General features: G+C 26.7%; 2 protein-coding genes across 2 annotated transcripts; both read right to left on the bottom strand.

Annotated features, from left to right (window-relative positions):
• Nucleotides 1-729: 729 nt before the first annotated feature.
• Nucleotides 730-2,463, bottom strand: LOC100817054 (uncharacterized). The gene is given in 2 exon segments (NM_001254167.2): nt 730-1,310; nt 2,329-2,463. Coding segments are annotated over 2 exon segments (447 nt in total). The 5' UTR covers nt 2,429-2,463; the 3' UTR covers nt 730-963.
• Nucleotides 2,464-10,302: 7,839 nt separating this feature from the next.
• On the bottom strand, nt 10,303-11,884 carry LOC102665934 (cysteine-rich and transmembrane domain-containing protein B). The gene is made up of 2 exons (XM_006595778.4): nt 11,721-11,884; nt 10,303-10,923 (listed from the first exon to the last, which is right to left on the bottom strand). The coding sequence occupies exons 1-2, from the start codon at nt 11,815-11,817 to the stop codon at nt 10,580-10,582; spliced, it is 441 nt and encodes a 146-aa protein (XP_006595841.2). The 5' UTR covers nt 11,818-11,884; the 3' UTR covers nt 10,303-10,579.
• Between the last annotated feature and the right edge of the window lie 2,943 nt (nt 11,885-14,827).

Below are 14,827 nucleotides of genomic sequence, written 5' to 3'. Positions count from 1 at the left end.
TGTATTATTGGAAAAGAATATATACATAGTAACCATGATACGTGAGGGGAGGCACTTAGTATAGTTACATACAACTACACTACTTAGTCATGTAATTCGTGTTATTCGGTTCTTCTGGTACTTGTTTATAATATATTTTTTCTTTGCTGACCCCCCCCAAAAAAAACTGTATTGTTGAAAATTGTTTTCCCAAGTTGCAGAATGTGTTTTCTTTAAAAGAGAAACAAAGAACGAAAGAATATAAGCATGTTAAAATGTTTTGAGAATTTTGTTTTAAAAGCAGGAAATCAAAAACCATTTTTTTAATAAAAGATGTATGGCAAAAAACGGTACTCGAACAAGTTTTTTTTTTTTAAAAAAATAAAATTATTTTATAAAACACATAAAAATTAAACTACTCATATATCTTGGTGATTAGTTTCTTCTTAGCATCGTCGAGCTATTTATGCAGAATAAACGCTAGGATTGAATTTTATGTGTAGCTGTTACATAAGCTAGTTTTCTGCCACTAATCACATGTATACGGTTTTTAATTTGGGCTCCCTCTGTGCCCACGTATATATAAATTATAGTAACTTTGCTGATTAAAAAAAAAAGCTTGGGCTTGCTTTCTGAATAAAAAGATATGTTTGCAAGGATTATCTATAATGATATGATAATGATAATTTTAGAGAAGGATAAAGACATAAAGTTAACAATAAACAGGATATGATATAAATGATGATGATATATAATAACAGTACAAGTAAAACTCACGATTTATGACAAACTATTTGTACACTAGAGATGTTCCCGTTTGCTGTTAAACATATAACACAAGCACAATGAGGTAATTCATCATCACGATTTCCACTTGTCAAATATCTATCCCTCATGCCTCTCACAACATGAGATTTATTCATGAAATATATTATTATAAGTACATAGAACTACACTGTCTCATTATTAATTTGTGAATCTTAATTATCTTGAGATTGAGCAGCACCTTAAGCATCTTCCCATTGCATCCTGAACACAACAGCTGAATCTGCAAAACGCTTGGCCTTGGAAGCCACCACCAATATTAGGGAAACCACCACCACCACCAATGTTAGGGAAACCACCACCACCACCAATGTTAGGGAAACCACCAATGTAACCCCCGCCAATGATTGGGATGGAACCACCAATGTAACCCCCACCAATATTGCCTGGGAAAACACCACCAATGAAATTCCCACCAATGCCTGGGATGCTAAGTTTGCTAACATCATGAATACCACCAACTAATTTGGCATCACCAACTCTATTTGTCTCTCTTACTACCTCACCTGCAAACACATTAACTCAACATATTAACAATTTTGGATAGAAAAATGAATCTTGCACGCCCATTAGGCCTTAAGTGTATGTACTTTGTTAGGGAAGAGAAAGATAAGAGGGGAAAAAAAAGAAAATGATAAATGTGATTGATGAGAAAGAAAAAAGAATTCAAATTTTACCGTAGATAAATAATATTCAGTTTCGGGATTTAGAAAAAAAAATTAAGGTGTCACATAGGAACTAAAAACATATTAAACATAAAATTTAATAAAGAAAAAAATAATATTTTATAGTCTATGAAAGTACGTGTTTTTTTCTTTTCATCATGCAATTTATTTTTGAAATGGTCATTGTAATTTTTTTTTTGCTGCTTATTATTTTGTTTATTTTTTTTGTTCTAACTAGTCCCTATAATATTTAGTTTATTTTCAATTAGTCCCTGTGAAAAAAAAACAAAAAGAAACTAAAAATAAATTATCCAATATTACAAGGACAAAAAAAAAATCTAAAGGTCTTAAATAAAATAACAAAAATTTAAATAAAAATAAGTATTTTTTCAAGGATCATTTATAAAAAAGGTTTAAATACATTTTTTCCTATAATTTAATGTTTTTTCATTTTCGATCCTGTAATTTCTATTTTGTTTTAATCATTACAAAATGTATTTGTTTTATTTTTTTTACCTTAAAAGGATTTTAGATAACACTCTAAGCATTTTTTCACTGTTATAGCATTTTAACCATAAAAAATAAAACATACATTTTGAAATGATTAAAATGAAAAAAAAAATTATAAGGACAAAAAATAAAAATACTAGATTAAAAGGACAAAAATATATTTAAACTTTAAAAACTGCATAATTATGTAAAACATATTTAAAAAAATAGATTATTAAAACGTTTATAACAAAAATACAATAGTAATATCATTTCATAAATTTATTATGTTTTAAAAGATTTATTTTAATAATATTCTCTTAATTGAGAATACTCATGAGCAAATAAGGAAAAATGATATATAGCTCACCCTCTTTCAAATTCCTGGCTGCAGCTACCTCTGAGGAAATGAAAAGGAGCATGGCCAACAGGCCTGTGATGAGTAATGCTATCTTCGACTTCAAAGCCATCTTTCGGTAATAAACTACAATAGATTAACTCGAATGAGAAATTAGGGGGGATGTATACTCTATATATAGGAATGGAGGAGGGAAAATTGGGACCTTTCTCTTAATTCGCGCCGTAGAGTATTAATTCAATCTTTTCTTGAGTTAAAAACCGATTTGTTCTTTATCATCTCCAGCTCAATTTCCTTCTCCATTTTCAATGGTAAAAATTTGTAGGCTATGAAATTGAAGCACAGCAATTATTGTAAGTGACTACGTGTATATGCTATATGTAATAGAAGGTAGAGAAGTAGACACCTACTAGTTTGATAGTTTCATATCATAATATTGTTTTTATTTATTGTAAAGACAAAGTTAAATGTAGTTTCCCAAGTATGTTGGGTGTCGTCTTTAAATAAAATAAAATTTTCATTTTAGTAATATATATATATATATATATATATATATATATATATATATGTATATGTATATATTAGTATTTAATACAAGTCTTTTAAGATGGATATTAGTAAAGTAATATTTTAATTCTAATTAAAAAATAACAAAAAAAATACTTTAAAAGCTATAAATTTTGTCCAATTTATTTAAACTATGCGTCAAATAACTTACTAGTTTGATATCGTAATATTATTTTTACTTACCATTCATTAAGTATAAAATTATTTAGCAATTGAGTTGGTATAAATGCCCCTTAGATTGTTTCTTTTATGTAAGCTGACCCCTGATGGGTCTGATATCGTAATATTATTTTCTTGTACTGTATTGTCATCTTTTAACTAAGGGTCACAATTCGTGATTGTTTTAATAATATTAGTTTAAATACGAGCCTTTATAAGGAGGATTATCAAAGTAATGATGTACTATATGCATGTGAAATAAGTTTATATTATTATTTAATAATAAATTATTAATAATAATTAAAATAATTTTTATAAAAATTAATAAATAAATCATATATGATCATTTGTTTGTAATTAAATATCGGTATAAAAATATTGTATATTTGTAAATAAAACAGTGTATACTCTTATGTTGGAGAAGTTAAGTGTAAATATATATATAGGTGAAAAAAATATTTTATTATGAGAAGATTAAATAATAATTATTATCCGATCAAAATAGAAGATTTAGATTTAATTAATAATTAAATGAGATAAGAAAAAAATTACAGATACATTTAATATTGATTCTTCTCTTACTCGATATTTTTCTCTCACCTCATCTAATTAACAATTAAATTTATATCATTTATTTTGATTACTATTTGATTCTTACACTTTTCATGATAAAACACTTTCTTTATATATATAAACATTATAGATTGTTATTATGAGCATTAAAAAAAGATTTTAGAAAATCATCTCATGACAAGATAAAGGTACGTACCGATCATCACCGACAATTGTAATTGTCTTCAGTACCATGTGTAGATTTTTTGTGATGAATTTCAAACACAAAAAGTTGTGGATCCATCGATCTTGACACCTGGTTGTGATTGTGATGGTGTGTGCCTTGTTAAAACCAGCAAAATCATTTCTCTCAATGGAAGTGTCGAATTTTGTATGCATGGATCCTCATAATTTCATTTTGACCCCTTGCTTCCGTAGTTGGATGTCGTTCTTAAATATGAGAATCTTTCATATTTTATATTGTTCATTTAAACGAGAAGATAAAGGTAGTTTTATTTTCAAAATAAATTTATATTACACCTAATTTAAGATAAACTACACCGAAATCTTTACGGGAAGGCAATATAAAATTTTCAAAATAAATTTATATAAATGTCATACGGTGTAACACCTAAATTTTTACTGTTTTTATTAAATAACATTAATTTCATCTTTCATAAGTGAAAACATTAATTCAATTATAAAATTCAATTAATTAGAATTTATGTGAGTGTTTTGGTAAGTTTCAGCCATTGCTCTAAAAGTTAGATCAACTAATTGGACTAGTGTGACCAGAAACTATTCTATTGACGTCCATTAACTCCAAACAACCTACACATCTCAGTACTTATCAAACAAGTCCAAAATTGTGTCCTATTTTTATTTTATTTTTTAATTTTATCAAAAATATTTTTAAGATAATAAAAATGCATATTTAAATAATTTACATAAATATAAATTATTTTATAAGTTATTATTATCTTTTTATCTTATAAAACATATAATTTAATTATTTATATTAAGTTATTTTTTAATCTTTATTTCTCATTATTTATATTATTTTATTACTTAATCTCGCATAACCACGGTTTGGCCAAAGATACCATTTGTTCAATCATGGTATAGTCACGGTTGAACCAATACAATCTGTGAACTAGTACTTTCATGTAATAATTTCAAATCCGGTATGGAAAACATTGGCTTCAGCTGTGTTAACCAAATTGCGATTTAGATTGTAAGATATTCTGGTAAGCAGACAACAAAATATCTCATAAAGATTAATATGATCTCTAATTAATTATAATTAACCTGCTGGATGTTTTTGAAATGATTCTAACATTCTAAAATAAATTAATAGTATTATTTTATATAATGTCACAAGAAGCAACTCTAGACTAAAGAAGCAATTAATACTTGCAATCCTTCATTTGACGTCTTATGGTATAATAAGACAATTATATACATTAATCTTGATTAGAGAGTGAGATTACACCCTTTTGACGAAACATCTTTCTCACACTTAGTCTAAAGTCTTTTAGACTAACCATTTTGGTGATAAGGATCCAAAAATCACATGGGAGGCAACACTTTCTTCATTCAATTAAAAGTTCACTAATTCAATTAAGAAAACGGTTTGTTCGGTTCTTGTGTGGAGGGCTTTTCACATATACACGCAATTTGTGAAGTTAATTTGATCCAAATTGATTTGAGTTGAATTTTTTGAATATTTAGATCCAATCCAATTCATTCAAACACGTTTATATATCAATTGGATCACCATTTTTAATATTTAAATTTAGGAATCCAACTCACTATTTAATTTTTTGATTTCAATTATTATTATTATTATTATTATTATTATTATTATTATTATTATTAAAATAAATTATACTAATCATTTTAAGGTTTCGTGAAATACCATAAACTTTTTCTATTTTAAACATTTATAGCGGCCTTCCTTGTAGGAAAACTTTTCAAATTAACAATTAATTATTATAAGAGTTATCAATATAATATTTTTAAATTATATTTAAAACAAGTAAGAGATTATTATTGTTGTCGTGATTGTCCCTATTGTTAAACATATTAATACTACAATTAAAATAATAATAGAACGTGGAAAAAATCCTAATCATATATATATATATATATATATATATAAAATAAAAGGTATTACACATTTTTTTATGAAACCATAAGTATTTTTTAATGGGAGAGAATCTTATTTATGATGTAATTTCATACTCAAAATATAAACTTGAGATCAACAATTAGACTAGAACAATTTAATGGCATTTGATTCACATTCTCGGTAATCATATACTTTATTAATATTTAAATTTGGGTTAGTTAATTGTATTTTTTTTTTGTCTCTAAATTTTATCAAATTTTTATTTTTAGTCCTTAAATGAAAAATTCATCGGTCTTTAATCTTTTTAATAGTAAATGATTTTAATCATTATCATCAAATATAGCCTTTCACTGATGATATATCATTATTTAATTACATTTTATGGAAATTATCTTCCAAATTGTAAAAAAGTATTCAAAATATATTAAATCATTTCTGACCGATAAAATCCTCCTTAGATGGTTGCTTGGCTATATTTCTTATCAAAATCCCATTCAAACACATCACATGGAGAATTATTTCAACCAACTTGTTGAATTTATTTTCGGAGACCAAACCAAGTAAAACTATAGAATTATTTCAAGCAACTTGTTAATTTATTTTCAAAACCTTCCTTCTGATCAAGGCTAAATCCTTTACAGCGGCACTCATAAAATCTGCAATCTGAAAATTTTCATACAATTATTTAAAAAAATAAGAAGCATACATGAACTTTCTTTTTCATCCAAGCAATTATGAGCTCTTCACTTATCTCGTGATTATTTTCAAGATCACATTCACGCCTTGCTAGCAAGTTCCAAAATTTTGGTTGTGTAAGAAAAATCCCTATTTTTCGGTTGCTAAAGGTTTATGGAGGAGTGTGTCGTTGAACCGCCACGGCTGATGGTGGATTCAAACACGAGATTCGATCGAGCTTGATGGAGGGGGTGATGTGGTGGCGCATAATGGCGTGTAAGGTGAGTGCAAAGAGAGGGAGCGAAGGGTGCATTTCATTTGGGGAGGGTTCTTGAAGAAAAATATAACACCAAGTTTTGTTTTTTCCTTCCAATTCCTAACCTTTCCACAATCTAATGCTAATCCATCACCATATTCAGAAATCACAACGAATAAGAAACACGAACCAACGATAAACTTCACGGCATGCCAAATCGATCGACCCACTTGGAGAAAAAACTGAAACCGAGCTCAGAAACATTGACACGGGAAAGAGGAACAACTAAAAGCAAAACCCATTGAAGGAAAAGGCCTTCATTGTTTTCACTCACACGGTTTTAATTTTTCTTTTTTTTATTTGTGTTTCAAATGGATTCTGATTTGTGTTTTGAGGATGTGATTTGCTGTTTAAAGTAATTTCTGCTAGTTTCAGCTGTGAGAAGTTAAACAATAATTAAGTATTTTTTTTAAGTAATTTTTTACCGTCAAAAAAGGAACCATGCACCTTAAAATATAATTAAATAATAATAAAAATAATAGCATGTCATCGGTTTATGATTAATCATTTTTTTATTCATGGATTAAAAAAATTTAGAGAACAAAAACATAATAGCTCTTTAAATTTTAATAAGGTAACTCCTTTTCTTATAACAAAAGTATTGAAAAAGTTTACTTTGTATCTATGATAGTGAGTGTAATTAGTAAATCTCATTATATATTGCCTCTTCCACAATTGAGGTATCTTTATGAATATTGGTTGTAGTATACATTCTTCGTCGACCACGAATCCACGATACTATGAATCTATGATCGCTTCTTCTTCTTTTTTATTTTTTTTGAGAACGAAAAAAAAGATTAGGCTATTTGTATCAGATCCATAAATTCGGCCCATATTAAGCCGTTGCTCATGTATAGTTTTTTTTTTCCTTTCGATTTTTTCAGTCTTGATCGATGCTGCTATAGACTATACATTATAGTAGTCTATTATTACACGTTTTTTTTTTCGGGTTTTTTTTTGTTGTGAATATACTTTTATTTTCGTTGATTCCACTTTTAAGGCGTAACCAATTTATTTTAAATGGAACACCTTAATGAAGTTTGTAGTTGATTATCTCCCTAAATCCATTTAATGTTGTTTTACTAATAATATATTGACTATTATAATTATAATATAATAACTATTATTATAATTTGTATGGGAAGAGGAGTTGTTCGAGGCATTGCAGCATTTGATAGATTCAGCAAAATTAAATTTAGACATGAATGACAGATGGGGTGTATTCAGACAGTGGCTTCAGCATACAAGAGCTTGCATAATAGAACCAACGTGACACTTCTGAATGTGGATGAGAGGCTGCTGTGGAATTCATTGGTTCCTTTAAATGTTACTGTGCTTGCTGTTACTTACATAGTGTTTAGAATACTTATCGCAGAAAATTAAGATTTATTCCGAATTCAAAAAACATATAACAATAAAAATAAAATAAAAAATAGATTTGCATACCCAGAGACATGTTCTTAAGAATCAATTTTTATAAACCCTTTATGAGTGAAACTCTAAAGAATAAATCCTTATCAACTTTAAACACCAAATCATTTTTCTACTTTTTATTTCTAAAACTAAGCTTTTTGTAGTTTTTGTCTACTACACTTTACTTTGGGTACATACTTCTATTTATAATATTAAAGATATATGGATTTTGATATTTTTCAAAAAGGAGAAATTTAATTTAAAATAATTTCATATTTCTTTATTTTTTTATTTGAAGTTAAAATTATTTTATATCCTTTTTATTTTAGGAAACTTCTTGATGTAAGACAAAGATGATTTTTAAATAATCATATGACTGATTCTAACTATTTAGATCATCTCTTTAAGTATGTAGTAATAGAATCTTATTCTTATTTTATGGACAACTTTTACATTTATGAAATAGTATTCTTTGTTGATATTAATTATATTCTTGGTGCTATCAAATAATATAATAATATTTCACTAAAATATGTATTTGATTAAATTAAATTTTTTAATATAATTATCAAATAAATAATTTTTTTACCAAGATTAAAACGCTCGTTTGCGTATGATCTCACAGGTTCAATATTAAACCATAATAAATTAATCATAACTAATTTACTAATCATAACTAATTTACCAAGATAACATGAAGTAACATATTTTACCTAAGAGCCAATGGAAGAATAATATAATATTTTTTTTTCATCATTTGAAGCTCAATATTAGCTCTAAAATACAGTATTACATTACTGTTAAATTCTAATAAGTTAACACATTGTATTTATTTAATCAATGAATGACTTAAAAAAAAAATTCTTTCATAAATTGTTCTGATCAAGGTCTTAATTTTATCATAGAATTCAAACTCATTACCTAGAGTTAATGGATTTTTTCTTGATTAATCAATAATTTTACAATTATTTAATCATATCCAATACTCATTCAACTAGTATCCTAAAGTATTAGGTGTCCGAAATTAAAATATAACAAATAACTTATTAATCACTATGATAATATTATTTTATTTCTTATTAAGAACTTTCTATTAACATTCAAACAATATTAATCATTAAAAATTTTCAATTGAGTCACCTCTGACATCCACATGTACATCATCGACATACAATTTAATAAATAAAATTTATTAATCTTTATTCATTAAAAATCATTACATATATATTAATATGTTTGGATTATTGATTCCCTATTCACAATTATAATATTATAAAAAATAATTTATATTAAAATTATAAAGAACTTATTTCTCATTATCATAGTCTTTATCATAATAATAAATATTTAATTTTAATAAAAAAACTTATCAAATTAATAATTTAATAAAATTATAAATATGATAGTAAAATAAGACAATTTTTTTTACTAAAATTAATAAATGATACGTTGAATCTTGGTCCTACACATTTCTTCTCAATAGTTTCGTGGAAATACCAAAAAGCCCATGTTGCTGAGTTGCTGAATCTTTGGTATGGGTTGGTTTTGGGTTGTGTTGTAATGTTTCTATTTCAATTCTTGGATTATGCTGTTCAATCTATTTTTAGCCACCCTGATACATCTTCTATCAGTATGTTTGGCTTAGTATATTTTTGCCTTTTAAAAAAAACTATTATTATAAAATTATAGTAATGTTGTAATATGTTAATTTAGATTACAATAACATTGTAATATTGTTTACGGTCAATAAAAAAAAATTGGTTTTAAAACCAATTTTGTTTTGAGAATTTCGTTTTAAAAACAGGAAATCAAATGCCAAACTTTAATTAAAACATGATTAATTAAAAAAGGTAATCAAACAAGTTATATATATTTTATTTTAAAAAAATATATAAGAAAATATATCAAATAGCCCTCATATCTTGGCGATTATTAGTTTTTTCTTAGCATCATCGAGAGATAAGAATGCTCCTAATTATAAACCAAAGATTAGAATTGAGTTGTATATCTGAGATATCATTCAAAGTCTATCAGAATTTAAATGCAGCATTGACCTTGTTCAATTTAGCATCGGCTTGCTAAGTTTTCTGCTTTCTGAATACGATTGTAAGATGACAATATAATTATAGAAAGACAAACTTTAGAACAGAGAGGATGATAATACGTAGTAACATGATAGAAGTAAAACTCACTATTTATTACAAACTATTTGTACAGTAAATATTTGAGTTTGCTCTTAAACCTATAACATAGTACGACGACATATTATTGATCACAAATTCTACTTGTGAAATATCTCTAGTGGTAAGAAAGGTCGACAGAAATGACATGCAGGCCTCCATGTTGTCTATCCATTCCTCTCATATGACGAGATTTATTCATGAAATATACTATTAAGTACACATAGAATCACACTGTATCTCATTTTTATGTAGGTCTTATTGTCAGTATTAGCAGCAAGCTAAGCAACCTCTCGCATTCCCATAACAACAGCCATTAATGCAACGGAATTGGCCAGGGAAGCCCTGACCAGGGAAGCCCTGACCGGGAAAGCCCTGACCGGGGAAGCCCTGACCAGGGACCAAAGGGTAGCCCTGACCGGGAAAGGGAAAGCCTTGAACAGGGAAGCCCTGACCAGGGAAGCCCTGACCGGGAAAGCCCTGACCAGGAAAGCCACGACCAGGAATGCCACGACCAGGGAAGACAGGAGTAGGTGAGCCACGACCAGAGCCTTGCAACCCTCCACCAACTAATTTGGCATCACCAACTTTACTTGTCTCTTTAAGAACCCCCTCTGCAAACATATATATTAACTCTTAACAAATGAACCGTGGGAAAAATGAAGGGAAAGATATCTAAGTTTGAATCTCTTACTCACCAAAATTGAACAACTAATAATTAATATTTATTAATAAAAAAAATACGTAAACCGTATATATAGAGAGAGAGAGAAAATGATTAATGTGATTCACAATGAGACAGAGATAAAAATATATATATAAAGTGGAAATAAAAATTGAAGTTTTATAATAAAATGTGGGGTGATTGAACTATTCCCTTTTAGAAAATTTTCATTTATGTGTTTTTAAATCTCAAAACAACATTAATTATTTTTTGGTAATTAATTTAAACAAGATTTTTTTCTATCTTATTAATCGATCTACATATTTATTATGAAAGTAGAAGTGAAAATACCACTTATATATATTTATTGTGAAGAAGAATAAAAAACATATGAACAAAAAAAATGTAATAGAAAACTTAATAACTATTGTATTAGGACAACAATAAGTTGGAAAAGATATATAATGCCAGAGGGGGGGGGGGGAGGGGGCATTTTTTACCAAATGAATAGAATTATAGAATTATGCATGAATATTTTAAGGACAAAAACAATATATATATATTATCCAAAAAAATTATAAAATGTTTATAACAAAATATCAAGATGGCTAGTATCGATCTTTTCATAAATTCATCATATTTTTAATTTTTTTAACTAGTGTTTTTAAAAACATTTATTAATATTCTCTTACTTTAAAATACCCATGACATGCAAGAGAATAGAAGGCAAAATGATATATAACTCACCCTCTTTCAAGTCCCTGGCTGCCACCTCTGAGGAGATGAAAAGGAGTATGGCTAACATGCCAGGAATAAGTATTGCTACCTTCGTCTTCGAATCCATCTTTCAGTAGTATACTACAAAGTCTACAACAGATATACTCAAATGCAATATATATGTTTGGTAATGAAGGATGAGAAAATTAGTGCAAATGTATACTCTATTTATAGGAGGGGAGGAGGGAGAAGTTGGGACCTTTCTCTTAATTGGCGCCGTAGCGTACTAATTCAGTCTTTTCTAGAGTTAATTAAGAACTGATTTGTTCTATTCCTTCATTTTCAATGGTAAAAAGTTGTAGGCTATGAAATTGAAGCATGTATAGCAATTAATTGTTATTCCTGAATACGTGTATCAATTTGCTATGTAATGAAAAGTGGAGAAATAGACACCCACTGTAGTTTTATTTATTTATGAAATACTGTAGTTTGCTTTTACATGCCATAATATCCTTTTTATATATCATAGGTAGAAAATAATTCAAAGGACAACGTTAGATACGTTTTCTTAAGTTTTTCAGAATTTGTTTTCTAATGAAGATTCAAATTTTATTGTAATTAGTATGGAATAAAAATAGAACAATGTGATAAAAAAATATTTATTTTAGTAATCTGCATACCGACTTTACTTTTAATAAGAGTCTTTAAAAGGTAGATCATCAAAGTTAAATTTTAATTCTAAACGAAAAGTAACGTAAAACAAATTAAAAGAATGTGTTTGGACAAGGAATTCTAAAGAGGTCATCTACTTTTATAAAGAATCTAAAATACTTTGTGGTTATATATATATATATATATATATATATATATATATATATATATTGTATGGTCATGGAATTTGGAAGAAATTCAAGAAATTTATGAAATTATTTTCACTACTTGAAACTAATATTTTAGTATATCTGTACAGAATAAATAATTTTTTAAAACTAAAATTTATAATAAATAAATACTATATTTTAAAATTTAACAAATTCAAATTTAGTTATACTCGAGTTTCATTGTTCATGTAAGACTCGAGTTTTGATTTTTGATAAAAAAGAAATTATCAGATGTTAACACCATCACGAAAGAGTGCATTCCTTTTTTTTTACTTTTTTCAAATAAGAGTTGTATCTATATAAAATTGTTCTGTTTCTTAGTATGATTTCTATCATCGTACCTTCCGTTGAATTTCGGATTAATAGCTAAAATATTAAAAAAATATTTAAAAATTTAATAACATTTATTATCACACATATGAAGATAAAAACATAAATGTGATTTCAACCTATCTAATAAAATAAATTACATAATTCATAATAGTCCTTTATATAATCTCATATTTTAAAATTGTCGAATCTCATTGTCAATGTTATTGAATTTCCACTAAACGAGTTGTCAAATTGTCAAATTCATTGCCAAATTAATTTCCATGAAACTCATTGTCAACTCATGCTCCAACTAGTTGCCAAATTCACTAAATCAATAGGGACAAAATCTTCTTAAAGAATTTATAATGTATTTTAAAGGGAAATATTGACTTGGTTAGCATGCTCCTCTTTGAAAATGTGTTATTTGAGTCTTATTTCGATAATTAGAATATGTTAATTTTTATTCGCTAGAGAGTTTGAAAAACAAAAATGAATTGAAACTGAGAAATTGAGGATAATGGGTTCAAATTTATATAAACATGAGAAAAAAATACAAAAGCTCTAAATATATATTTATAATTTTTTCAAAGTCAAGGGTACATTTACACACTTTCAATCAAGGACGGATCCAAGGGGATAAGCACGGGTTTTCTCCCCAATATTCTTTATGTATAATGAGAAAAAATAGAAATGAAAAAATGCTAATAGAGGAAAATAAATAGGATTTTTCATTTAATATTTGCTAAAATTCTTTCTAATGAATCCTTTTTTAGTTTTACACATAAAATTAATAATAAATATTTTTATAAACTAAATTACCATTTATTAAATAACTATTTATTAGAAATTAAATATTAAAAGAATTGTGTAAAACAAAATTCCTCCTCTTTTATAATACATTCGTAAATCCATCTCTACTCTTAATTCAACGTAGGTGTGACCATTTTGGGTGGGATATGTTAGTGTCTATGCAACCACATTCAACATATTACACTGAATTTGAAAATAAATCTAAAATAAATTTTATTTATATATCTTAAAATGAATGTTAAGGACCAAGATTAGCGATTTTAATACTTTGCATACATAAAACTAAGGAAATATTGTTTACAAAAACTAAAAATAATAATTTCAAATTTTAGATGAAAATAATAAAAAAATAAAAAACATAAATAAAAATTTATTCATTTTATAGAAACAAAAATCATATTTATGTCTTTTATTTAATCATAAAATGCCGAAATTAATTACCACCGATGGGTAGATGATGTGGTGTGGGCAGACAAAATAGAGAAAACGCAAATCAATTAATTTTACGTACACGTTACAATATATTTTCTTCCAAGGTTGTTTTTTCAAACTCTCCATTGAGAATCCTCTTGAAATTAATTTCTGCACAGCATAATTTCAATTTTTTTTAGAATAACTTAATTAAAAAATGTCTTGAAATTTTCAATAAAGTCGTGGCTTATGTATTATGTTTATTCTTTTATAAAAGCCGAGTAATTAAATTTTTTACTATAGGTAAATTATTTTTACATTAAACTTTTCACAATTGGCAATCCTAAACAAGATTAATTAGTAAATAATTTTTATTATTTTATAAAAAGTTGAGCATACTTTAAAAAAAAATAGGTTTATGCAATAATAATAATATATTATTGTTATTATAAAATGGGTTTTTATGAACTAGTTTTTTTAAACAATAATAAAGTAAAATTATAAACATATCTCTATATATATGGAGAGAGAAAGAGAGACAAATGCTGACAGTGTACTCCTTTTAAACTCAATTATAAGTCACACAGAAAGCTTTGCTGGACTCAAATAAAAGTAATTGTTAATTACTTACCCTGTTTAATTATATAATTTCAAACATGCCCTTTAAATTAATTAATTGAGAGTATATTTCCTAAGTCTTGAAGAGGTAGTCCCGAACATATT

This window comes from Glycine max, chromosome 14, assembly GCF_000004515.6.
Source record: "Glycine max cultivar Williams 82 chromosome 14, Glycine_max_v4.0, whole genome shotgun sequence".
Classification (NCBI taxonomy): Eukaryota; Viridiplantae; Streptophyta; class Magnoliopsida; order Fabales; family Fabaceae; genus Glycine; species Glycine max.
The sequence above is the reverse complement of the archived record's forward strand: the minus strand, read 5'-3'. Positions and strand labels throughout refer to the sequence as shown.